Source organism: Podarcis erhardii, assembly GCF_964252035.2.
Source record: "Podarcis erhardii genome assembly, chromosome: 1".
Classification (NCBI taxonomy): Eukaryota; Metazoa; Chordata; class Lepidosauria; order Squamata; family Lacertidae; genus Podarcis; species Podarcis erhardii.
In genome coordinates, this window is record NC_138497.1 from 123,198,695 (window position 1) to 123,225,378 (window position 26,684).

A 26,684-nucleotide genomic window follows, 5' to 3' on the forward strand; every position below is an offset into this window, starting at 1 on the left:
ATTAGCTGATTTAAAAGTATCCATCACTCAAAATCCCCTCATGATGTAGAATCATGGATTTCTCTGGCAGGAAGGGAACAAAAAAAGGCAACCTGGTCCAGACTTAAAAACAAGGATCTGCACCCTTATCAGATAAGGCAAAATTATATTCTGATTGTTTCTTCCTCCTTTCATTCAAAATACTGAAGGGAAAGGTTGAGGATGAACAATGAAGATGAGGTTGGCTTAAAGTGGAGTTTTCACAGGCTCTGCTCTCCCAAATACCGTATTTTTCGCTCTATAAGATGCACCAGACCACAAGACGCACCTAGTTTTTGGAGGAGGAAAACAAGAAAAAAAATATTCTTAATCTCAGAAGCCAGAACAGCAAGAGGGATTGCTGCACAGTGAAAGCAGCGATCCCTCTTCCTGTTCTGGCTTCTGGGATAGCTGTGCAGCCTGCATTCGGTCCATAAGACGCACACACATTTCCCCTTACTTTTTAGGAGGGAAAAAGTGAGTCTTATAGAGCAAAAAATACGGTATGTTTTTACATGCACTTGTTAGGAATGTGAATAGCAGCTACTTACTGTAGCCTTTAAGGCATAGGTGGCAAACCTGAGCTGGTACTAAGAGCGGCAAAAGCAGCAAGAGATAGCAGCTCACCTGGGCCAGAGCGAGAGCTCCCACTTGTCTGGCTGCTAGAGTGACACTAACTCTTGCCTTATTATTATTATTATTATTATTATTATTATTATTATTATCATCATCATCATTTATTGAATTTATATACCGCCCTATACCCAGAGATCTCAGGGTGGTTCACAGAACAAAATCAAAATATAAAATATATAATAAAAATAAAAGCAACAACCCAATAACCCCCCCACCCCCACCCCACATTTTTAAAGGGCATAGGATGTTAAATCATATCAACCAAAGGCCTGCTTAAAAAGGAACATTTCTGCCTGAGAAGAAGAAGAAGAAGAAGAAGAAGAAGAAGAAGAAGAAGAAGAAGAAGAAGAAGAAGAGGAGGAGGAGGAAGAAGAAGAAAAAGGAGGAGGAGGAGGAGGTGGAGGTGGTAATGGACACCTGGATGGTTAAGTCCAGTCAAAGGCAACTATGGGGTTGCGGCACTCATCTCACTTTTCAGGCCAAGAGAACCCTGACGGAAACCAGAGTGCACGGAAACACTATTTACCTTCCTGCCGCAGCAAAACCTATTTATCTACTTTCACTGGGGTGCTTTCGAATTGCTAGCTTGGAAGGAGCTGGGACAGAGCAACAGGACCTCACCCCGTCGCGGGGATTCGAACAGCCGGAGTTCTGCTTGGCAAGCCCAAGAGGCTCAGTGGTTTAGACCACAGTGCCACCCGCATCCTAAAGGTATATAATGAAGGCGGCAGGCGAACTTCCCTGGGGAGAGCATTCCACAGAGAAGGAGTCACTTCAGAGAAGCCCCTAGGCTTAATTCACAGCCTGTTTACTAAAAGCAAAATAGTGTATTTAAGGTCTTGCCCCACAAGAGCACCCTTTGTTGGCATCTCTGCAAAATTCAGTTCCTCTGCCTACTTTTTTCATTCTTATCCTGTCACAAATAACTTACACCCAATGCGCCACTCATGGGAACACAGGATGTTGCCTTATACTGAGGTCCATGTAGTTCAGTAATTGTTTACATTCTCTGGCAGCCGCTTATCAGGATTTTAGGCAGGATTCCTTCCAGCCATACCTGGAGATGCTTTGAGATTGAACCAGGGGCTTCTTGTTTGTGAAGCTGAAACTCTGCCGCTCAGCTATAGTCTGCCCCAAATTACAGAAAATTGATGCAAGCTTAGGAAGGAAACAGTTTGGTATTTTCCCCCTGCTACAAAAGGGGAGGGGGCGACGTTTCTTTGATAAGCCAGGGCATGCAAGAAGAAGCGTCGCAAGATAAAACCCCCCATCAAAATTCCCTCCTAGCTTCTTGAAAATTAATAATAGGAATATTATTACCATTATCGTAAATATTTAAGTGTGTTCGGGAAGGGAGGGGTTCTCTGCAACCTAGAATCCAAAGGCAGGCAGAATACAAACATGTGAATCTGCTGCACATACAGAGGGAGTTACTCAGGAGAGGACATGAAGGGGAGGTTAAAGGAATAAAGAATGGTGCAGCTGCCAAATACAATGTTCTGATCAATGTTGTGATGAGCTGGCGCCCTCAGGCTGTCACCTGCTGAAAAGGCGACCGACTTTGTACTTCCAACACTAATGCCATAAGAAGTGCTGGGAAGTGTCACTCTTCCCATTTGAGCGGAGAGTGAAAAGGTGCATCAAATGTCACATTCTTTTTAGCTATGGTAATTTAGCAGAGGAGAGCAGAGTGGGGTGGGGAGAGGACGGGGAAGGAGAAGACTGGGGAGATTGCCACCTCCCATCATACACAAGCGGTGGCAAATTGCTCTTTCAGATTACTGTTGCTTTTTTTCTGTCACACTTTCGATCTGCAGAGTCTTTTTGCTTCCTAGCTTCTGTTTGCAGTAAGTGAATCAAACTGAAGAGGGTAATGGGTTGCTGGCTCAGCCCTTCCCAAGCGTTTCCGTATCCAAGCAGGGGGTCTTGGTTCAAGTTCTGTGCTCTTAAGTCTGCACTGTCTTGATAAATAGAATGTTATTTATTGCATTTTGGTTCCCTTTGTTGTCACCTGATTATTACCTGTGTGTAATTTTACAGAGCTGTAAGTCATTTATGGGTGGCGCTGTGGTCTAAACCACTGAGCCTAGGGCTTGCTGATCGGAAGGTCAGCGGTTCGAATCCCCACGACAGGGTGAGCTCCTGTTGCTCAGTCCCTGCTCCTGCCAACCTAGCAGTTCAAAAGCACGTCAAAGAGCAAGTAGATAAATAGGTACCACTCCAGCGGGAAGGTAAATGGCGTTTCCATGCGCTGCTCTGGTTCGCCAGAAGCGGCTTAGTCATGCTGGCCACATGACCTGGAAAAACTGTCTGCGGCCAGTAAAGCGAGATGAGCGCCAGAACCCCAGAGTTGTACGCGACTGGACTTAACTGTCAGGGGTCCTTTACCTTTAAGCCATTTTGAGGCATTTTAAAACATATATAAAGCAATGAATAACAGAGGGTGGTGGAAGTGGGACAAGGGTTGCTTTTCATTAATAAGCTCAGCCATCTGTAGAAAGCATCCCCTTTTCAACATGGGGGGGGGGCGGCAAATGAGTGAAGGCAAGAAGAAAACCTATTTCAAAGCACACACACACAAAAATGGCACTAAAGCAGCTGCACTTTCAGTAAATAGACTGGCTTTCTGGGAATCTTATAATATATATATATTTATTCCCAGTGTTTACAACAGCCTTACTTAATACTGATTCCTCAAAAATCCCCACAGAGGGATGCACCAGTATCTCCTGGTAGAATAAAGAGATTTTTGTTGTTGTTTAGTCGTTTAGTCATGTCCGACTCTTCGTGACCCCATGGACTAGAGCACGCCAGGCACTCCTGTCTTCCACTGCCTCCCCCAGTTTAGTCAAACTCCTGTTAGTAGCTTTGAGAACACTGTCCAACCATCTCGTCTTCTGTCATCCCCTTCTCCTTGTGCCCTCAATCTTTCCCAACATCAGAGTCTTTTCCAGGGAGTCTTCTCTTCTCACGAGGTGGCCAAAGTATTGGCGCCTCCTCAGGGCTGATTTCCTTCAGAATGGATAGGTTTGATCTTCTTGCAGTCCATGGGACTCTCAAGAGTCTCCTCCAGTACCACAATTCAAAAGCATCAATTCTCCAGCGATCAGCCTTCTTTATGGTCCAGCTCTCACTCCCATACATCACTACTGGGAAAACCATAGCTTTAGCTATACATATATCATAAAATATAGAAGACATCAAAAATGAATGGAAGATTTCTGGAATATCATTTTTTTAAAAAAAACAATTAACGAAGATATTTGGTGTCTCCAGAGCTCTTTTTGCTCCTTATGTGATCAATGCTCATTAATTGTTTCATGCAGAGACCATTTATGTGATTACTTTCCCCAATTGGTTTGCTCAATCATTGAAGCGCTGCTGAAAATGGAACCATTTGCAGAGAAGCTTTAAGTACATTTTCTCTGATCCTCAGTAAAAGGAAATACGAGGGGTGGCTGCAGATTGTCACATTAAATATTGTGCATGGACTTGCACATGGAGAGGTGAAGAAACCTTAAATAAATGCAAACATCCTAACCTACTGTCAAAGCAGTTATAAACTCCAATGGAATACATCAAAGCGATTAACAAAAATTCTCAGTTAAAACTGGTGGCCTGGGCTGTTTAATGTGTCCCATTGACTCTGAAGAGTATGGTGAAGTTGCCTGGGTTTATTATCCATTGTGTATTCATGGAGCTGCACACAGGGCCATTTCCAGGTTTTGTGGAGGCCCCAGGCAAGCTTCCCTCAGTTGGTTCTCCTTCCCCCCTGCCATGCAGGCAGGATGCCCATGGTGGCGGCAGCATGCGTGGAACATTGAACATAGCTTCCCACCCCTATGCTCCTATGTGATGTCACCATCATCTGAAGTATGCCAGCCGTGCACCTGATGTACCTGCACCAGACATTGGGACCATGCTGTATGGCCCAGACATTTCCTCCTCTGCAGCCACATCAGCTGTAGTAGCAAGGGCAGTGGTGATGAACTTTTTCCAGGGCACCATCATTTGCCCACATTTGCTGCATGCTGGGGCAAGTATACTGAGCAGAGGAGCTAGCTAAGCCCATACATAGAATTGCCGTGGTTGGATGAGACTGGAGTTTTTAACCAGAGAGACGTGATGCTACTCTGACTTCACAAAAAATCTCTCCTGAGTATTAGGGGATCCTTTGAAAAAGGTTGGGAGGTGAGGTGGGAAACGTCAATGCAAAGGGAGAATCACCAAAAATTGGGCTGGGGCAACTTGCGTGAGTTCCCCTGTGCCACATACTTGACCTTTCCTTCTGATTTTCTGCTTCTGCAGCACTGAATACCACCCATTGTCTTGTGATCATTTGTTCTAGAAGGCTTTCTACATTAACTCTGTAGTTTATGGTAGTTCGAATGGTTTTTCACCTGGTCTGTCATGCTACATCTTTGTTTTACAGCTACTGGCCATGATTTACAGTGACCTAAAACTTCCCGCATTGTTTAATGTACTCATATAAAACATATGGGTACATTTGGTCCCCCCCTTTTTTTTTACTTTAGAAGCCAAATGATTCATTGCTGCTGTAGCCTAAAGTTGTCAGATTCAAAGCTTCAGCCATTTCAGCTAAGCAGATGTTGAAACGCAATGACAGCTCTGTCGTTTATGGTTTTTATATTCCTCTTAATTAATTATTGGGACACAGTCGTAGTAAATATACAACAACATCTTCTGTCTTTAGAAAATGGAAAGAACACACACCATGTTTTGTTTGGGGCTGGGATCTTGAATTAATGTTTTGGCTCCGACTTTGTCAGACCTATAAATCCAGAGCACATACTTCAACATTTCTATGTCCCTGTGTTTTGATTACAAGTTGTGAATCAATAAAAACTGCAAAGGCTCTGGCTTCTATCTGATAAAAACTTATTGTAAGACCTAACTAAATAGATAGTGAAAGTTTAAACTTGTAGGAATGAGCTTTGGTTATTTTTCTAGGGTGCAGCTCAGTATTGTTTATTGGCATCTTATCTTGGCTCTGAGCCTTTCAGGTACTCTGCTGCCTTTGTGTGTGTTTTTATATTTCTGGAGTAGGAGGTTGATTGTTTGTGGCCTGAGTACATTTCAGTGAGCCATGATAGCATCCTTGCAGCAACTGCAATGGGCCTTGTGTTTCATGCAGCAGTTGTGGATGTCAGGGCAAAGTAGCCCAATCTGCCAAATATGGTTTGGTTTTTTTAAAAAAAACAACAACCCCATGCTCTAGACCAGGCTTCCTCAAACTCGGCCCTCCAGATGTTTTTGGCCTACAGCTCCCATGATGCCTAGCTAGCAGGACCAGTGGTCAGGGATGATGGGAATTGTAGTCTCAAAACATCTGGAGGGCCGAGTTTGAGGAAGCCTGCTCTAGATTTTAGAATTCCACTTCTGAACACTAGATCCATAGAAATTTAAAGGGGGGAAAGTATCTTTTGGCCTAGGAAGAACTCCATTCTGAAATTTTTATTGTACAGGCAGGATTCAGTCTGGACTATCAAGAGCCTGCAAGTGAAGACAGCTGTGGATAAGTCATTCAGGACCCCAGACAGAGCCCAGTGGGGCAGACAACTTGTTCTAACATGAATCCATCTCAGATTTGTGCCCCGTGGGCATTAACTACCCTCGTGAGGCTCTGTTTCCTTGCTGAGGAGCTCAAAGCCTTAAAGGGCATCTCTCTGACCCAGAGCATTCCACTACTTGTCTTATGCCAGGCATAACGCCTATGTTGCTGAGGCGGCTCAGGGTAGAGGCTGACGCCTCAGTGGAACTGGGGCTGAGAGACACATGCTCTACAGGCTTGAAAGTCTCAGCCTTGGAAGGGTCTTGATTGTTTGGCTTGGGCCCAATGCTTTCTCAATCTCTTCCTCCTTCATGTCTTGGTTCCTGCTGGACTTTGAAATCACAACATATTGTTTCCTGATCAGTACAGGGGTAATATATTAAAGCTGATGCAGTTGAGGATACTGGGCTTGGGATGTATAATAGTAGGAGGGGTGCCAACTTGAATAAAATATTGGGGGGAGGGCAGTTAAGCCCCGCCCCACATAATTGATCACATGACACAGTGCGTGCATGCACACCATTTCAAGGGCAATACCCATCAACTTGTGGGGGCTGCCCCCTCAAATAGGAGTTGGCTCCTGTGAATAGTAGGGGTACAGGTAAGGGTGCTTGCAACCACCTATGAGAAAGAAAGGAAAAAATAAGGAATATACCAGGGGTCTCCCTAACAGCAGTATGCTAATTGTCACAAGTCTTTAAGAGGATCTTTTAATAGAGTAACAGGTATTATCTTTCTCAAATGGTTGCAAGTTGTTGCATTGCAAGCCCTGTGTTCCCATCAGTAATGCGAATCTTTCATGAGTTCTGCATACTCTTACTCCACCCTTCCATTATTTCCCCCCCAGCTGAAATAAAGATCTGCTTTAAATACTACCATGGTATAAGTGGAGCCCTGCGAGCAACAACTCCATGTATCACTGTGAAAAACCCTGCTGTGATGGTGAGTATCTTTTATTCATTGCTTGACACCAATCCAATCTGTTTTAACGCTAACATTAAACTTGCTAATTTAGGTTGGCGTCTGATATTTTCCAGTAAGTTATCTGATCTAGTGAGGATGTCAATGGGAAGATGTGATGAGTGAAATCCTTCCATTGTCACTGAAGTTAATTTCACTTATCACATCGTCAACTGAAGCTGGTGGCACAGACTTCAGTGTGTCCAGGATTTTATCACTTTGTTTTAATTCTGCATGTTGAATGAGCTACCCTTGTGGTCCTGTTCTCTGACTTAATGCATGCCAACTCTACTATTGCCCATAAATATTCAGTATGGTCACTGGCTGGTGTGTTCCACAGAGAGATGCTTTGTTCTTTGTTGAGTAGGCTACAGCAAATTACAACCATATTTCTCTCTTCCTCTCTCCCCCCATTGCTCCATGCCATGGTAAGCCAAACTACCCAAGAACAAACCTTGGCTGCAACGTGTGGTTTTAAGGAGACTGCTCAACCACAATCCTGGGTTCAGACAACACACTAGGGCAGGCCTTGGCTTAGCTCAGTGCCGGAGTAAAAAAAGACCAGCAAGCAGAACATTCATGCAATTCCAGTAGGCCGCAGCTGATGATGATGATGATGATGATGATTTATTATTTATACCCAGCTCATCTGGCTGGGTTTCCCCAGCCACTCTGGGTGGCTCCCAACAAAATATTAATATTAATATTAATACAGTAATAATAATAAGGCAATAAAAGATCAAACATCAAAAACTTCCCTAAACAGGGCTGTCTTCAGATGTCTTCTAAAAGTCAGATAGTTGTTTATTTCCTTGACATCTGGTGAAAGGGTGTTCCACAGGGCGGGCACCACTATCGAGAAGGACCTCTGCCTAATTCCCTGTAACCTCACTTTTCGCAGGGAGGGAATGGCCGGAAGGCCCTCGGAGCTGGACCTCAGTGTCCGGGCTGAACAAGCTTGCTTTTCCATGTTGTGTGAACTGCCTCTTCTCCATCTCTCTCACACACATGATAAAAAAAAAAACACTTAAGAAGGCTGTGGGAGCTTATCTCTCTATAAGCCTATTTGTCATAGAAATAACCCTGTCAGGAATATGCAATTTGTTGCTTACAATGATTTTTATTTAATTTAACTCAATATTTTTATACTGCCTTTCTGGGTAAAACACTCTCTCAAAGTGGCTCAGGTGAGTGCCATTGCCATTCTAAGAGAACGAGGAAGGTGTTTGTGGTGAGTTCTGGCACCTCTTTTTCTAGAAAAACAGCACTGGGCGGTCTGTCATAATTCTGTTCCCTTGTTATAGATTCTTTCTCTAATTTACATACCACTTTCACATTCAGAAGTGACCACAATAATTTCCCCCTCTTTTCAGATGGGGGCAGAGGGCACTGAAGGTGGTTCGGCAAGCCAGCACTCCCGAAAATTAGTTAGCTTTACACTCTCAGGTAAGAATACTTTAAAATTCTGTTTTCCTTTTTTTTTTTTTTTTACACTTTAAATCAAGGTATTGTGAACTTGTGTTTTAGGAAATGTTGCTCTTTCTGTAAACTTTGGGGGAAGGATATAATGTGTGTGTGTGGTTATAGGCAGGGCTTTTTTCCCAGCCAGAACTCACCAGAACTGAGTTCTGGCACCTCTTTGTTGCATTCCAGCATCTCTGCAGTGTTGTGGTGCCACCCCCCTGCACGGAACTCAGGGCTGCACGACAGAGGTGTTTGGTGGCATGGCGCTCGGGGCTGCGGGTGGCAAGGTGATTGTGATGGTGCAGATGTCGGCGGCGCAAGTGCCCCCCACCCCTCAACGGTAGGGTGAATGGGTGGAACTTTGGGCTGGTGCTCTGCCCCAGGAAAAGCTCAACAACCAAAAAAAGCTCAGCAAGTTCCAGGCACCTCTTTTTCCAGAAAAGAAAGTCCTGGTTATAGGCATCCAGTGTTGTGTTGTCCACCTTCATTCAGGCAAGGACATTTTTTGCTCCAGCTAGCAGTGAAGAAAGGGACGCGGGTGGCGCTTTGGGTTAAACCACAGAGCCTAGGACTTGCCAATCAGAAAGTCGCCGGTTCGAATCCCCGCGATGGGGTGAGCTCCTGTTACTCGGTCCCTGCTCCTGCCAAGCTAGCAGTTCGAAAGCACGTCAAAGTGCAAGTAGATAAATAGGTACTGCTCTGGCAGGAAGGTAAAACGGCGTTTCCGTGCACTGCTCTGGTTCGCCAAAAGCGGCTTAGTCATGCTGGCCACATGACTTGGAAGCTGTATGCCGGTTCCCTCGGCCTATAGAGCAAGATGAGCGCCGCAACCCCAGAGTTGGCCACGACTGGACCTAATGGTCAGGGGTCCCTATACCTTTACCTTTAGCAGTGAAGAAATGGAAACTGTGGCAAGCCCTTCTGGCTCCCAGTCTAAGCATCACTGAGGACCTGCATGTGAGATGAGACAAAGGGATTTTTCTCTTACCTGCCACTCCCTCTGGACCTGACACAGAGCCCAATTTTGCATGTACAGCCTCACTGATTCACCTCTGAGAGTTGGTTAGTGTTCCTGTGGCTGCATATTCACTTTGGATCCTTCCTTTATGCAAGGAACGTGCTCTGCAAGGTCAGGAGTCTTGTTCTGTATCTATCTGATATTATATGTGAGCTGACAGGTGAAACAGCTATCTTAGAGGGTGGAGGGGACATTTGACAGGCACCCAGAGATGGTGAGCCAGAATGTTCAGCTACGCTGCTCACACTTTTTCAGCTCCCTGGACAGATTAACCTCCTTCTTCCAAAAATGGTTCTTCTGCTGAAGTATGTTACTCAGTATAAAGATATCAAAATTAAAAGCAATGGCGCAGACCTTATCAGAACTTGAAGAGCAGTTAGCAGAATGGATTTATTTCATGGAGTGCTTTTGTTTTTGTACAGAAAGGAGTTCAGAAACGGGGGTCTTTTGAAGTGCTGCATTTCTGTGGTGTTTCTAAACTGTAGACATTGCTGCAGCTGAACTCTGAAATCTGTCCATTAACATGACTTTTCTACCTATATGTGTTGAAGGACAACCTGGAGAAGTGAAGAATTTTGTATTTTTGAGCTTTTGCTTCCCATATCGCGCTTTCTTGCTCTCTCTTGTTTATACGCACATTTATCACTGTTGCTATTTTAACATTCGCTCACTGCTGATAAAACCCCCCAAAACCCCCACACTAGCACATTTACCCTGTCACATATTTTTCACAGGTTTCTAGAATGTCTTGATCTTCCCCTGAATTTCCATTGCTAACACCTTTTGTCTCTTTGCTGGGAAATAATGTTTCCTCTATTATTAGCACACCATTATTATTATTTTTTAAGAAAGTAGAATAAAATAAGCAAAGGTTATGTGTTTCATGAGAGGCAGCTATGTTAAGCCTAGTTGCATAAATAGAATTCTTTTGCGTCTAGCCAGGAAGTTGGTGTAATTATCCCACCCACTAATTTGGCTATCTCCAGGGCTTTTTTTCACTGGAACTCAGTTCTGGCACCTCTCAGGTGGGCACCATTGTCATTATAAGAGAATGAGGAAGGCCCTCGTTCATGGTGAGTTGTGGCACCTCTTTTTCTAGATAAATAGCATTATCTACCTCCAGCAATATGCAAATAAATCCATGTCTTAAACAGCACATCAACACTGTGCAGATTAATACACTGAACAAGAAGCGGAGCCATAACTCTCTGGTAAAGCACATGTTTTGCATGAAAGCAAGTCTCATATTAATTCCCAGAGCCACAGGCAGTCAGTGTAGACAATATGGAGTTAGATGGACAATGATCTGACTTGGTATAACAATGCTTACTATGTACATATCAATCTATTCTACCAACTGCCTAACATCTGAACAAACAACATGACAGCACAGCTATGAGACAAAGTCATTCCCCTAAAGGAATTGACATTTAAAAATTTCAGTTGTGTTTTAACTGTGGATAACCCACCCATTTGAACTTCCTGTGTGTTCTTAGTCATTTTTTTATGGCTACAAACTACCATTAAAATGTTTATTTTTTAAATTGAGATGGGTATACCAAATTAATAAACGATGGACAAAATGTACAACCATATCGACACAGTATTAAAAATCTAACACAGCAGTACAATTGGAGTTTGCTTTTGTTTTTTTGAAGAAGTTAGCAGATGATACATGTGAAAGAAACTGAACTTCATGTTTTAGGGTGCTTTTCCATTACAGTTGACATACTTCTTTTGGAAGTCATATGTCGTGTTAAATGTCTCTGTTCTTTATAAATATTATTTGCCACCCTCAAAAGCCAAATTGTGCTCTTCTGACTGAATATAGAATAACTGATGCAAGATAATGTCTGCATGCTGTAGAATTGATGTTTTGTTTTGTATGTGTACTTTTCCAACAATAAATATTGAAGCCATGTTGAAGCCTGCCTATCTGTCAATCTGTCCTACGCTGTCAGAACACTTGGTGAAAAGCTGGATAACAAAGTAAAGGCATTTGGTGAAAAATAATTGGCGCCATGTTTTCTGTTTTTTCTTTTCTGTGTTTTAAAGACATTAGGGCAGTTGGACTTAAGAAAGGAATGTTCTTCAATCCTGATCCTTACTTAAAGATGTCCATTCAGCCTGGAAAAAAGAGCACATTTCCTACATTTGCTCACCATGGCCAGGAAAGGCGGTCTACTATCATCAGTAACACAACAAATCCTGTTTGGCACAGAGAGGTAATCGATGGCTTTCAAGGAACCTCTCAGTATCTGTGGTAGAAATTCTTTCTTTGGGTTATTGATGACAAGAGTTCCTACAGCCTGTTCCTTAATTCTAAGTGCATGTCTGCCCTCCCAGTATTGTCTGGGGAACAAAAATCTGTTCTGTCACTAGCCCACTGGAGCCTTCCCAATTGCATTCTGCTTTATCCAGGAATATAGATTCAGACTTCCCGTTCATGTGAAAAGTAGGCTAATTGGATTATCTTTTCTTAGAACAAAACTCTCTTATTCCTTTGCATTACGTGCTGTTTCCTTGTGCCCTATGTTCTTCTTGGTGACAAAAGATCTAGCAATGGTAGTTCATGAGGCTGCTTGCATGTTTGGCTAAGATATATTCTGTGGTTTTCCTGCCAAATATTTGGGGGGGCTGTTTTGTACCCCTGAACTCCGGTGTTGCTGAGCAAATCAAGAGTTGCTATATTTGATGTTGATTGTGATATGAAATATATGTTTGTTTTCTTATTTTCAGAAATATTCTTTCGTAGCACTTCTAACAGACGTCTTGGAAATTGAAATCAAAGATAAATTTGCGAAGAGTCGGCCGATCATCAAGCGTTTTCTTGGGAAGCTTACTATACCAGTCCAGAGACTATTGGAAAGGCATGCAATAGGGTAAACAAATACACTTTCATTGTTCATTTTAAATCAGCCAAGAGGAAAAGGAAGTTTGCCTTTCCCTAACAAAATATAAATAATTTAAATTTCAATTACCAGGAAGCCAAGCATTTTTGTAAACTTACTGTTTGATTTGAATCTTGCCTCAAAGTATTCTAGGAATTCAAAAGTTTTCGCTCTTTCCATCACTAAAAGTTTTTCCCTTGTAAAAGCTATTTCACTCTTTCTATTTATCATTTGCTTATAACTACTTTGAATCCTTTTTGTGTGTCAAAATATGTTGAGTTGTGGGAGAACAGGTTCATACAGTGGTGTGCAAATTTATTCAGAACATTTATATATTTTTTCGTACCATTCAAACACTTCAGACTATCTTCTTATTAATTAGAAAGATGCAACTAATTTCATTGAAGATTAGGACAGCAGTAATATTTTAATGCATCCCATGCTGTCTCTAAACGTTAATGACCTTTTTGTCACATTTATGTTATAGTCTCTGGTGACTATTCTATTAAATGTGTAAGGTTCACTTGCTTCGTACAACTCGTGAAGAGTTGCACAAGAATATATCTTACCTAATGTCAAATTTTCAACCTACAGTGATGATGTGCTATAAAAGTTGAATAACAGGTTGGGGATGAGTGTATGCTGCAGTTGCTTTCCCAGATTTCCCAGACATAGCCAGTATTTGGTCCTCGTAAACAGCGTCTGGGTGTAAAACTGCTGAAATGTCCAGGAAAATCTGGATGTAGCCCATGTCGGAAGTGAGATTTGGCACACAAGAAAAGCTCAGCATGGAATTCTGCTAAATATTGATCCATATAGTTAGGGAAGTTTTTAATGATTGATGTTTTAATGTATTTTTAATCTCTGTTGGAAGCCGCCCAGAGTGGCTGGGGAAACCCAGTCAGATGGGCGGGGTACAAATAAATTATTATTATTATTATTATTATTATTATTATTATTATTATTATTACTGCTACTACTACTACACATCAGATCAATACTTTCTGAACTAAGAAATGCAAACTGACACTTTAGTGTCCTGGTTTTCACTTTTTGAAATATGACAACCCTAAGATATATAATCATATAGGGAAAGAGCAATTAAGAGGAAACAAGGCATAGTGTTTAATAAGAGCCCATGAAATATAGAACATGAAATAAAATGCCCAAAGTATTTTGACAAATGAGACTTAACAGCCTTCAGATGTGTGAAACACCTTAGTCCCAATGCAACTTGAAATTCTTAAGTCCACTGAGGCTTCCACACCTTGCCTAGTAACTGCAGCACTAACAGAGGAAGGATCTCACAGACGTACATCTAGCACGGTGGTTTTTTGCCTCTTGTTGCCATCACTATGCTGGCTACACACTTCGTGCTTTAGTGTTTCAAAAACGCAATATTCATCAATGTACATTCCCCATATGGCTTGCGAGCATGGGGGTTTGCTGCTTCAGCATGCTCGATGGAGGCAGTTGCATCTGGGAATACATTCAGTACTCCCAGGGCGTCTTAAGCAGTTGATGGACTGTGTCCAGTAGATTCATTACTCCATCAATTTTATCCATGACTTGTGTAACTGTAGCTTTTATTGAGACCTATGAAGGAGAAGTTGCTGGTAGATGGGGCCAAATAAGCACACATTTCAGATCAGTTGAAACTAAAGGTCTCTTGTTCTTAGCTTCAGCTGGATGTAGAATATTCCTACTGGGAATACTTTATTTTAAACACTCCTCCTGTAGAACTCGGAACATTCTGAAGCCCATGGAACATTTTCAGTTGACTGTAAAAGGCACCCAATCTAGGTGATAGTATAGATTTTTAAAAAAAACAACAGAAAACTGCCTGTCCTCAATTCTGTGAAGTTTCTAGTTCAGCACAGTGTTGTCATGCTTCTTGCATGACTATCAAGGATAAAATCAGCTTGTAAACAAATGGCCTCCTTTTTCGCAGATTTCCCCACCAAAATAACACGTTGCATAAATGGAGAAAGACAAATTCAGTTTGAAAACAGTTGTCAGCTTTTTCCAAGGTGGTGTTGATGCAGGTAAGAAAAAATACATTGCAGATTTGACAAGATTAGATCAGGTTATTTTGGCTGAGCTTGGCGCCCCCCCCCCCCCCAGGAGAATCCCATTGGGCCAATTAGTTGCTTTTTAGTGTTCTAAAACATTCAAGGTTCTTTGAACATGGGTCATAGTCTCAAGAACAAAATGTTATTTTCTTAAGAAATGCTGGCATTTCTTTTTTAAGTATTCAAATAATTTTGAGTACTATGTTGCTTTTTTGTTTGATATAGTAATCTGATTCCAATCTGAAATTCAAGAATTCTGATATGCTAGTCTGATAGAGGTGTTTTAAATAAATTTGCACACTGCTGTGTACTAGAATATCATCATTACTATTCTAGGCAAGTTTTGAGATATTGCTTAATTGATCACATGCTCATTTCCCATCTCTTGTAGTAGTTCACTATTCTTATTGTAGTGTTCATTTGAAGAGAGAATATAAATACATTTGTTTAAGCCACCAGGGGGCAGAATATTTCCACTTAATGTTTTGTAACGCTGAATTATGCACTTTTTTTGAATTTGAAGAATATCTGACAGTTAAAGGAAATACAATAGATTCATTTATAATTATTTCCATTATCTGTCAGTCATGGCTGTACAGTGTGTGTGTGTGTGTGTGTGTGTGTTTGCTGTGACTACTTCAGTATTTTGTTAAGAACACAGGAAAGTAAAACTAGCATTGTGCCAAATTTTCAGGGGTGAACATTTATATTTTTTTGCACAAAAAATATTTATGATCCACATTTTCATAAAATGCATAAAGGCAGCTTACAACATCAAATGCAACAAGATTCACCAGTTAATATCTGTAAAAAGTAATTTAATACATCAACAAAATAGCTTTTGGGTGGCCTAAAATGATCACCCTTAGTCTTAACTGTTTACATGTTTGTCCACTCTAGCTTCCTTCTTCTCCTGACTGTTTTTTTCTTTGGCATTCTCCCTTTAAACAAAGTTTTATTTTCCCGTTGCTTATGTGATCTCAATCAGCAAGGGATTAAATAGCTGCTGTGGTGATAAAACAGTTCCACGTAGCCAGTTAGTGGCCCTCATACTACCAAAACTCTAAATTGAGGGAAAAGAGGGAGTGCGTCAGTCTATTGATGAGATAACCAGACTGATACTCCTTGTCCTGCCATAGTGTACTGCCAGGTTGCAAAACCTCCATTTTAGCACAAAAAGTCTCTGGTCCAGTGACGGGGATTTGCATGTAGAAACAGGATCCGCACTGTAACTAAGGTGTGTGCATAGAAATGCAGGTCTTCATGTGGATGTTGTCTGTCTGCACAGCATTGCTTGCAATGGGTTGCACACCTAGATGCCTTTTTGAAATCCAGATGTGCATCCCACTGAGAGCAACGTCCTGCAGAACTGCAACATCCACATCTGGATGCGCATTGAATTCACAGTGTGGATCCTGATTTGTAAGTGATGAGGAGAGATGTGAGACAGATCCCAGGAGCTCACATGGATTAACTCAGAAATTACCCAGTCTCTCTCCCCCCCCCTTAAATCAGAACGTATTGGATAGTTTTCATGACTTGTTTAACAGGACTGCCATTTCTGAAAGCCATCCACTTTATCCCCCTCACTGCCGAAACTAACTTCTGCCTTACTTCCACTCATTTGCTATGGTGGACAAGGCACTGAAGGCACACAGAGAGAATAGAGATAAAGTTCTCCCAAGGGCTTGTGCAAAAGAAACAAGGAAGTATGCTTGAGGGTGGGTATTGTGAGAAATGGCTTTTGGAGACAGAAGAGGGCAGCAGAAGTAAGTGGGGGAGCCAAGAATTCTTCTTTGGCTCAGATTTTGAACCAAACTGGAGAAGATTTAAGGGGTTGTAGTGCTAACAAATCTATTGATAAATATTTGGTAGCCTGCTTCCATATACAGTGGTACCTTGTGTTACATACGCTTCAGGTTACATATGCTTCAGGTTACAGACTCCACTAACCCAGAAATAGTACCTCGGGTTAAGAACTTTGCTTCAGGATGAGAACAGAAATCATGCTCCGGCGGTGCGGTCGCAGCAGGAGGCCCCATTAAATAAAGTGGTGCTTCAGGTTAAGAACAGTTTCAGGTTAAGTACGGACCTCCGGAACGAATTAAGTACTTAACCTGAGGTACCACTGTAAAGTTCTCCTTAGCTGGATCAGGTTGTTTGCAATAGTTTCATTTCCCTCTTCTGGAGCAGAGTCAGACAAGGAAGACTGGCCCATCTCTCCTGAAAACAGTTCTGGACTTTTTCTCTACCACTGAAGAAACAAACAAAAAATGGTGGTGATACTTTCAATGGAAACATTTGTGGAACTGTCTCCCCTGGTTTTTGTTTTTTGTTTTGTTTTGGTTCAGGTGTGGTTGAAACCACTTTGAAAGTTACACAAAGCACAAGAGAGACCTCATATATTTCTTCTCCTTCACAGAGACCAAATTCTCAGCTACAACCTTGGCAGAAGGCTTCCAGCTGACCATGTAAGCGGCTATCTTCAGTTCAAGGTAGAGATTACATCTTCGATCCATGAAGGTGAGAGTTTGCAACAAAAACGTGCACATTTGCTGTTGAGTGGAAGGTGTTTCATGTTCGGCCCGTTACCTGTCTTGAGCTGTATTTTGATTTATAGTGCACTATAACTCAGTGTAACCACAGTTGTATGTAAAAGATGTGTCATTATCCACAAAACCAAATAACCACAGGAAAACAAGAGAGGTGGGGAGGAGAAAGATAGAAATTGAAACCGATGCATCTTAAAGAATCTCAATTCGCCCCACTCTCCCAGTCTGTATCTTGTTAATCACTCCACCCCTTGCCACTAAACGGCAAAATTATGCCTTTACACCCCTCCTAACCAGATCCTTCCAAATTATTGCCCACCAAGGCTGTACACAGACAAATGCAGGGCTACACCTTCCATTTTATAATCTCTTGTATCTGATTATGGCCATGTTGATAAGGCACCCTATTTATTTACATTTATATAACTTATGTGCCTAGCTTTATTACATTACTTTATTTTACTGTTCATTTCTGAGAGTAATCCTTGTCTGACCATTGTGCCAGTGTGGTGTAGTGGTTAAGAGCGGTAGTCTCGTAATCTGGGGAACCGGGTTCGTGTCTCCGCTCCTCCACATGCAGCTGCTGGGTGACCTTGGGCCAGTCACACTTCTTTGAAGTCTCTCAGCCCCACTCACCTCACAGAGTGTTTGTTGTGGGGGAGGAAGGGAAAGGAGAATGTTAGCCGCTTTGAGACTCCTGAAGGGGAGTGAAAGGCGGGATATCAAATCCAAACTCTTCTTCTTCTTCTTCTTCTTCTCACTTCCTTAACAATTGCTGTTGCGCTCTAGTATGCCTAGATAGCTCTACGTATCTAGCAAGCTTTGATTTTTGTTAAGAAAAGCTACTGGCATCGCCTCTTAGCTCCCATTTTAAGTACATAATACTCCCAAATCTAACATTCTCAGGTGGGGGAAAATAGAGTGAAACATAGACTGCTAATTTTTTGGAGCAGGGCCCTTTCATATAAAACATATTCTGTAGAGTACTTTGATGGTGCTGTATAAATCTACAAATTAAAGTTTTCTTTCTATTTATTTAGGGAATGTGGATCTAATGCTATATTCACAGGCTGTTCATTTTATGTTGCAATAAAATTGAAAGCTCGAGCTGATATGAAACCTTTGATCTGTTTTAGAGGCACCGTGGTACAGAATGTGCTTCTGGTTTTCCTGCTTTTTTAAAAAAATCAGGCAGCGTTTATATTACCATTTTGTAAAAAGCTCACACCCACATTGCTATATATCAATGTGTGGTTACGTGCTATGCCTAAGTTCATGTACAAGAGCATGCAATTCAGAAAAGTGGTTAAGTGTCTTTTCTTGAGCACCATACACACTCCAGAACTGGTTTTGAAAGAACTGACAGCATTGCAGGAATTTTCATGATGGTATATTTCAGAAGATTAGTTGTCCTCCCCCCCACCCCACCCCCGCACAACATCACCAATTTTTTAAATCCTGCGGAAGAAAGCTTCAGTGAGTCTGTATATACTCTCTGTGTAGCTATCTGCCCCACCTGGTTCCCTAGTTGCCCCACTGTGACTTGGATCTGCCTTCCCATGAGTATGTCTCTAGTTCCCCATAAATCCCCCTGATTTGTAATGTGCAACCTGAGCCCCAAACTGAGATATCCTTTGAGATATTCTCACACCACAGCTGCCCATCTACCAGCTCCCCCAAGGTGTTAACAGTGCCTTTCATGCATGCAACTGAACTTCATCGGCTGTGCCGGGCAACCTGTCAGTCAAAGCTGCCTGGGTTCAAAGACCTTAAATACAGAGCATAGCGGTTTTATTATTATCCTTTCACCTTTGACTAACTAAAGGCGCTACGTGCTGTTCCTGCACGTAGTGTCAATTCTGCCTTTGTGAGCAATAGCCTACCATAGGTTAATGAGATGTTTAACGTTTCTTTTTGTTTTTCTTTAAGCACCATTCTGTCTTTCCCCTTTGGTCTCTTAATCTTATTTTTTTTTTAAAAAAAAATGACGGGGTTTTGGAAAGGACATTGGTTACAAGCTCAAGGAACATTGTCTTTTTACCGTCTAAACTAATTGGCTTCATCCTACACATGCGTGCCCATGACGATTCACAAAGGAAAAAAGCTGTCTTGCTCTTTCAGTGATGAGGAGGCACTACCTGGATGTTCTCTCAACCAGGGCAAATAACTGGCTCACAGCCAACAGCCAGGGGGTATAGAAGACTGGGGTGGCAACCTGTTGAATGCTGCTTGCGCAGCTGGTCTCCCTGACATGGCAGTTGTGGTACAGCTGGCTTCCATACCTGCTGTCACAATATTTTCATTTCTGCTGCCCACACTCTAAAACTGGTGGAGCAGTGAACTTCAAGAGCTTGTACATGTCATTAGACTTATGGCCCCATGTCCATTGTGAAAGGTGGGGAGAGGCTTAAAGAAATATAACATCTTCATCCAAACCAGTTGGCATAAACATCTCATACATGCTGCTAACATAAGCCTGAACTTCCCTCACTTTCCCCTCCAAGAAAAATACCTGCCCCCAACGTTTAGTGTTTTTACTCAGGTGTGTACTCCAGTGTGTCTCCTGGGGTTATGAGTCTCCTCTGGGTTATATCCTGAAAGACCTACGTTGGCTCCCAGTACGTTTCCAAGCACAATTCAAAGTGTTGGTGCTGACCTTTAAAGCCCTAAATGGCCTCGGTCCAGTATACCTGAAGGAGCGTCTCCACCCCCATCGTTCTGCCCGGATGCTGAGGTCCAGCTCCAAGGGCCTTCTGGCGGTTCCCTCACTGCAAGAAGTGTGGTTACAGGGAACCAGGCAGAGGGCCTTCTCAGTGGCACGCACTCCCATCAGATGTCAAGGAAATAAACAACTACAGTGGATGCTCGGGTTGTGAACGTGATCTGTGCAGGAGGCACGTTTGCAACCCGCAGCGTTCACAACCTGCAGTCTCCACATGCACGGGTCGTGATTTGGTGCTTCTGGCATGTGCGAGCGCTGAAACCCAGAAGTAACCCGTTCTGGTACTTCCAGGTTTGGTGCGGTGGACAACCCAAAAATCTGTAACCCCCAGGTATGACTGTATCTGACTTTTAGAAGACATCCGAAGGCAGCCCTGTTTAGAGAAGTTTTTAATGTTTGATCTTCTATCGTATTTTTAATATTCTGTTGGGAGCTGCCCAGAGTGGCTGGGGAAACCCGCCATATGGGTGGGGTATAAATAATAAATTATCATTATATTGCTAGTCATTCTTTGCGTCTTTCATTGTAGATTCTTCACCGGAAGCTGTGGGGACGCTGCTAGGAGTAAACTCTGTAAACGGAGATTTAGGGAGTCCTTCTGACGATGAAGATGTTCCTGCAGGGCATCATGACCCACCTCCAGTTTGCTCAAACGGCCCAATCCTTGAGGAATCAACTGGAGATGCCATCACAAGGCATTCCCTCAGGACTAGTACAACTCTGGAAACGGACCAGGAAGATCTGACTTCTGCAGCTTCCAGGTCATCTCCTCCCAGAGGCCGCCAGGACTCCCTGAATGACTACTTGGATGCAATAGAGCAAAGCAGTCACTCTAGGACTGGGACGTCCGTTTGCAACGAGCGAACTGTTGGGCCATCCCCAAAATTGAGGAGCAGCTTCCCTACCGACACTAGGCTTAATGCTATGCTTCACATTGACTCCGATGAAGAGGAGCATGAATACCACCAAGGTTTGGGGTTCCAGTCATTGCTGGATGACGACGATGGCGGCGGGTTAGTCATGCTGAATGGTGCTGCCAGGAACGCTGAAGTGACTTGCTTAAACTGTTCGCCGAGCCAAACCACACAAAGCCAGGGGGCCCTCGAGGAAAGCGAGAGAGCTCCAGAAGAGGAAATGCCATTGCAACCTTCTGATGGCCAGCAGGAGACTTCTGAAGGGCTTCCTGAAGCAGAGCAGGCAGGAGAAGAAACCGACAATCCTCAAGAGCCTCAGGATGGCGGACCAGTTGACCCACCTGGCAATGAAATTTGTATCCCCCAAGAGGCAGAACAGCAGCCTGCCACGGAGTTGGACACAGGAGCTCCTGAGTCTGCTCCTGCAGGCAGAAGAGAAATTAGGGAGGCTGAATCCGTCGACCAGGGATCAGAACCTTCTCAGTTTTCATCAGAAACTGAGCCGAGCGACGCAGCCCGTACGGAGAGTGTAAGCGAATCAAGCACTAGGCCGGAGGGAGAAAGTGATGTGGAAGGGGCCGACGGCTCGTGCAATGAAGGCACGGCTCCCCGACTCTCGTCCGTCGACACGCAGTGCTCTTCCTTTGAAAGCGCCCGGTTTCCTGAGACGCCGGCCTTTTCTCCCCAGGAGGAGGAAGAGGGAGCTTGCGCCATGGATGCTGCCAGCAGCGAGCCCGCCCCGGAGACCCAGGAAGTTGTGTGCACTCAGGCCTCTTTGCCCGCAGTGAACATACCGAGCGCTCCCGAGGAGGGGCAGCTGCCTGAAGCCAGCGGGCTACAGGATGGAGATGAGGCTGAGGAGATCTGGCAGAGGAGGCAGAGCCTGCAGGCTGCAGCTGCACGTGGTCAGCTTCAGGAGGAAGGGGCTGCAGGGGCGCAGGCTGCTTGCGAGGGAGATGCTGCCCAGGTGGATGGAGCCACGGGAGGTAATGATTGTGAGAGCAGACTGCTTGATTACCGTATTTTTCGCTCTATAACACGCACCTGACCATAACACGCACATCGTTTTTAGAGGAGGAAAACAAGGGAAAAAACATTCTGAATGAAACAGTGGATGTATCATTTTTGGGCTTCATGCCACAGACATGTGATCTGATGGTGAATTTGGGGTGACCCAATGCAAAAATCCTGAGAATCCCTGTGCATCCATGGTTTGTAACCACGTTTTTGCACCATTGCAGCCCCAGGCAACAGTGGGTGCGTGATTTTTGGGGGGCAGGCTGTAGCCATGGACATGCTATGTAATCTGATGGTGAATTTGGGGTGACCCAATGCAAAGATCCTGAGGATCCATGTGGATCCATGCTTTTTAACCACGTTTTTGCACCATTGCAGCCCCAGGCAACAGTGGGTGCGTGATTTTTGGGGGGCAGGCTGTAGCCATGGACATGCTATGTGATCTGATGGTGAATTTGGGGTGACCCAATGCAAAGATCCTGAGGATCCATGTGGATCCATGCTTTTTAACCACATTTTAAGTGGGGAGGGAAGAAAAAACACAGAACGGACAAGGAGCACGAGAAGGGTGTGCAGAGAAGCAGCTGGCTAAGAATGCAGGAGAGGGGTATAACTGGGAGGGAGGAAAGGAAGGCAAAAGTTTTCTCTCACCTACCCACCCAAGCCAGCCAGCTCGCACGCTCGCGCTCTCGCTCTCTCTCTCTCTCTCTCTCTCTCTCTCTCTCCCTCCCTCCTGCATGTTTTCCCCTCTGCTTGCCTGGAGGGGAGGGGCTTTCCCTGCTCTTTGTTCCGTTTGAGCAAACACAGCAAGGAAAAAGAGGTGGGTGGGCAGTAAGACCCTGAGGCAGAATGCAGGAAAGCAGCCACTTCCTCTTTTCAGCTTTCCCTTCTAGGAGACGCGCGATTTTTGCCTGCTTTTTTTTTTTGCCTCCCCTCGCGCCATTTGGCTCCAGGGACCACACATTCGCTCAATAACACGCACAGACATTTCCCCTTCCTTTTTAGAAGAAAATATCTGCGTGTTATAGAAGGAAAAATACGGTATGTGCCTTGCTGAGTCCATCTGTATGTTGTATTTGCCCTCCCACCTCACCTCATTTCATTCTGTGATGGACTCAGTTTACAGTGCAGAGTAGTCATTAGCTATCTCAAACGCATGAATTACGTTTTGGATAATAAAACGTTGCATCCAGCAGCATCAGCAGACCTTATTTATTTATATTTTTTTGAGAATATGCACGCAGATAATTAACCACTTGTGCAAAGGCTCTCACACCCCTTCAGGGTTTTCTCCCTTTCGTTGAGAAACCTAGACACGCTCAGAAGTGTGTGGGTGTGTAAGTTACGTGCTATTGTTTTGCTGTTCTAGCCTCCCATCTACTTATCTTACTTTTCCTATCTGTCAAATTACTGTTTTCTCAAACTTCGGTCACCAGCTGTTGTTGCACTACAACTCCCATCATTCCTGTCCCTTGGCCTTGGTGTCTGGGACTGATGGGAGTTGTAGTCCAACAATAGCAGGAAGGTTTGGGATTCATAGACCAAGAGGTCCCTGTGTGAGAGCTCTCATGGAGTGATGAGCAAGGTCTTCAGGTTTTGGCCAATGGCTTTGAGTAGAAGGCAATTCATGCAACTGACCTTCCTCTGTTCATCTTTCCCTTCAGTAGCCTCTGCACTCCCACAAAACCTTTCCAGGGGGAGGGTGGAACTCGGGTTCTGTGTGCGGGTTTCTCACAGGCATCTGGGCTGCCATTGTGAGAACAGGATGCTAGGCTAGATGGGCCATTGGCCTGATCCAGTAGTCTCTTCTTACATTCCTAGTGCACAGTGTGGACGGTGTCCTACAGAGCATCAGGAGGGTGGGTGACTTTCCTGAAACTGAAACCCTGTATCAGTGAAGCTGTGCCTCCATTGAATAAAACCCCAGATCTTCCAATTTTTGATGAGCAGTTTGCATGTATTTTGTGTGTGTGTGTGTGTGTGTGTGTGAGAGAGAGAGAGAGAGAGAGAGAGAGAGAGAGAGTGTCAGCTATAAATCTGCACTGTCTATTCTGTGACAATTTGGAGAACGCCGGCATGTCGTTCAGAAAAGGAGACCATTGGGTGATCATTTCAGTTTGGATTTCCTTTGGAACATCTAAAGCAGGGTTTCCCAAACTTGGGTCTCCAGCTGTGTTTTTTTTTTTTTTGGACTACAACTCCCACCATCCCTAGCTAGCAGGCCCAGTGGTCAGGGGTGGTGGTAATTGTAGTCCAGAAACAGCTGGAGACCCAAATTTGGGAAACCCTAATATAAAGTGTGACACCGTTCGTGTTTCAGTTGAAAATTGTTGGTGAAACAGCTTCTTTGTCTTTTAGGTTCCCAAACTAATGGGCACCAGCCTCTTAGAACTCTTCCCTCGGTTCGCCAGGACGTTAGTCGCTATCAGAGAGTGGATGAGGCCCTGCCACCAAGTGAGAAGCTTCTCCTTATTAATTCCCAGGATTTCAGGGTATATGCCCCCACAAAAGGGAAAAGCGCTGCTGTAGATTTCCAAAAAAGCGTTGTCTCTGAGAGAACCAGAAGTTGTGTGTGAAACATGCCACATTTTGTTTCACCAGGCTCAAAAAATGCAAATGGATGTGCTTGAAGCTATTTGCTTCCATGTCCCTGGAGATGCCACTTCTGTTGTGATGTCCTCCCCAGTGGAAATCGAATTGTTTCATAGGGACATAGGAAGCTGCTTTTATAACAGGTTAGATTATTGTTCATCTAGCTCAGTACTGTCTACTTTGACTGGCTGCCACTCTCTGGGGTCTCAAGCAAAGGCCTTTTTCATCATTTGCTACTAGATCCTTCCAATGGGAGAGGCCAGAGATGGAATCTGAGACCTTCAGCACACACAACTTGTGTGTTCTAACACTGAGCTACCTCCTTTTTCATTGGGTATGGAGCTCATTCCATAGAGTCTCTAAATCAGTAACTCCCAAACATTGCATCAAGACACATAAGTGAGTCACAAGAGGATCGCTAGTCTGCCATGAGGAATAAATCCATGAAATAACGGAAAGCTCCTGAGTACAGAGGAGTCTACATGCTAGGTCTCAGCATGATTCAGCTTTAAGCTGTGTTTTCAGATTTCTGCTGCACCTCTGCATTGGGTGTAATGAGGAAAAGGCTGCTGATTTTGCCTTTTAGGTAAAGGTAAAGGGACCCCTAACCATTAGGTCCAGTCGTGGCCAACTCTGGGGTTGCGGCGCTCATCTCGCTTTATTGGCTGAGGGAGCCGGCGTATGGCTTCCGAATCATGTGGCCAGCATGACTAAGCTGCTTCCGGCAAACTGGAGCAGTGCACGGAAACGCCGTATACCTTCCCGCCGGAGCGGTACCTATTTATCTACATGCACTTTGACATGCTTTTGAACTGCTAGGTTGGCAGGAGCAGGGACTGAGCAATGGGAGCTCACCCCATTGCGGGGATTCAAACCGCCAACCATCTGATCGGCAAGTCCTAGGCTCTGTGGTTTAACCCACAGCACCACCCACGTCCTGTGATTTTGCCTTTTACAGAATGCCAAAAAAAGAAAATAGGGATACTAGCTAGCAGAGGTTTTTGGGGGCACTGCTTTAAAATACCCGATTCCTTGTGTTTCACAATGCGTCTTCTTACCTTAGATTGGGAGGCACGCATTGACAGTCACGGGAGGATATTCTACGTGGACCACGTGAACAGGACGACAACGTGGCAACGTCCCACAGCTCCCCCGGCCCAACAGATCCTTCAGCGTTCCAACTCCATACAGCAAATGGAGCAACTGAATCGCAGGTGAGTATTATTCAAATTGGCTGTTATATATGCAGGTTTTTTAAAAAATATCTTTCCTGCCATGTACCATTATTCTGAACGAAGAAGAAGAAGAAGACGATCAGACATCATTGTTTCAAATCAAAAAACTTTGCCTGGTTGGGAATAACTTACACCATATGTAAGGTTTGTTGTTAATCCAGAAATAATGACCTTCCAGTCTGTAAATAAGCATGCAAGATATGTTACGGTGAAGGGGAGGGGTGAGTTTCATGTTTTCTTAGCTCTTGAAAGGCAACTTCTGTTTCCGACCACTGGGGATGGGGGCGCCACTTGAAAAGGTGTGAAGATATTGATTGAGATTTCCAGAATTATTTTATAATATTGACGTTTTATGTACAGCGGCAACCCAGCACTGGGGATGGAAGGTGGGAAGTGAGTGTGCCCTTGATGAGCTGCTTTTGCCCTTGATGGCGATGATGTCATGTAGCTAAATCGCAGTTGGCTATGTGGATCTTTGATGTCAACTTGTTCACTACTTGATTCCTGATAGGCTAGGATCATGTCATGAAGAGGTTCTCAAGTTAAAAAGAAAAAGAAAAAAAGGAATTGTGCTGGACTACTCCCTGTACCCCCAACCCCAGGCCTGATCCCTAAAAGCCTGAGGGAAAGCCATTTAACAATTTAACTTCTGGTTTCGGCTGTGTATCAGTGTGTTGAGTGTGCTGGAGTCTCTGATGTATTTATTGGGTACCATACATAATACCAGTCTTGGAACTTCAGGTACCAGAGCATTCGACGGACAATGACTAATGACAGACCGGAGGAGCACCCAAATCCTATGGATGGAGCTGGAGAGGATGCAGATTTCCAGCAGCCTAATGCAGGTAAGGCCCCATTTAGTGCCACGCTTCTCCTTTGCTGGTTTTTTTATATATTTCATTATGCTTCTATGCCACCTGTCCCAACGGTGTTCTCCAGGCCAAGGACCACCAACTGAACTAGTGGGCCCTTTTGAGAAAGTGCCATGGTTGCCAGTCACAAAATGGTTGCTGTGGAAGGG

The 26,684-nt window shown here is 43.9% G+C and overlaps 1 protein-coding gene across 6 annotated transcripts in view; it reads left to right on the forward strand.

The window, feature by feature from the left end:
- The window catches only part of HECW2 (HECT, C2 and WW domain containing E3 ubiquitin protein ligase 2), a 193,857-nt gene that overhangs the window by 100,238 nt on the left and 66,935 nt on the right, over positions 1 to 26,684 (forward strand). For all 6 annotated transcript variants that reach the window (XM_081855139.1, XM_081855143.1, XM_081855144.1 and 3 more), the window contains 9 exons: positions 7,074 to 7,168; positions 8,560 to 8,632; positions 11,724 to 11,893; positions 12,408 to 12,550; positions 17,054 to 17,154; positions 20,435 to 21,805; positions 24,195 to 24,290; positions 25,492 to 25,642; positions 26,405 to 26,508. In XM_081855139.1, the coding sequence (XP_081711265.1) occupies positions 7,074 to 7,168; positions 8,560 to 8,632; positions 11,724 to 11,893; positions 12,408 to 12,550; positions 17,054 to 17,154; positions 20,435 to 21,805; positions 24,195 to 24,290; positions 25,492 to 25,642; positions 26,405 to 26,508 (2,304 nt within the window). The remainder of the gene's footprint in view (positions 1 to 7,073; positions 7,169 to 8,559; positions 8,633 to 11,723; positions 11,894 to 12,407; positions 12,551 to 17,053; positions 17,155 to 20,434; positions 21,806 to 24,194; positions 24,291 to 25,491; positions 25,643 to 26,404; positions 26,509 to 26,684) is intronic.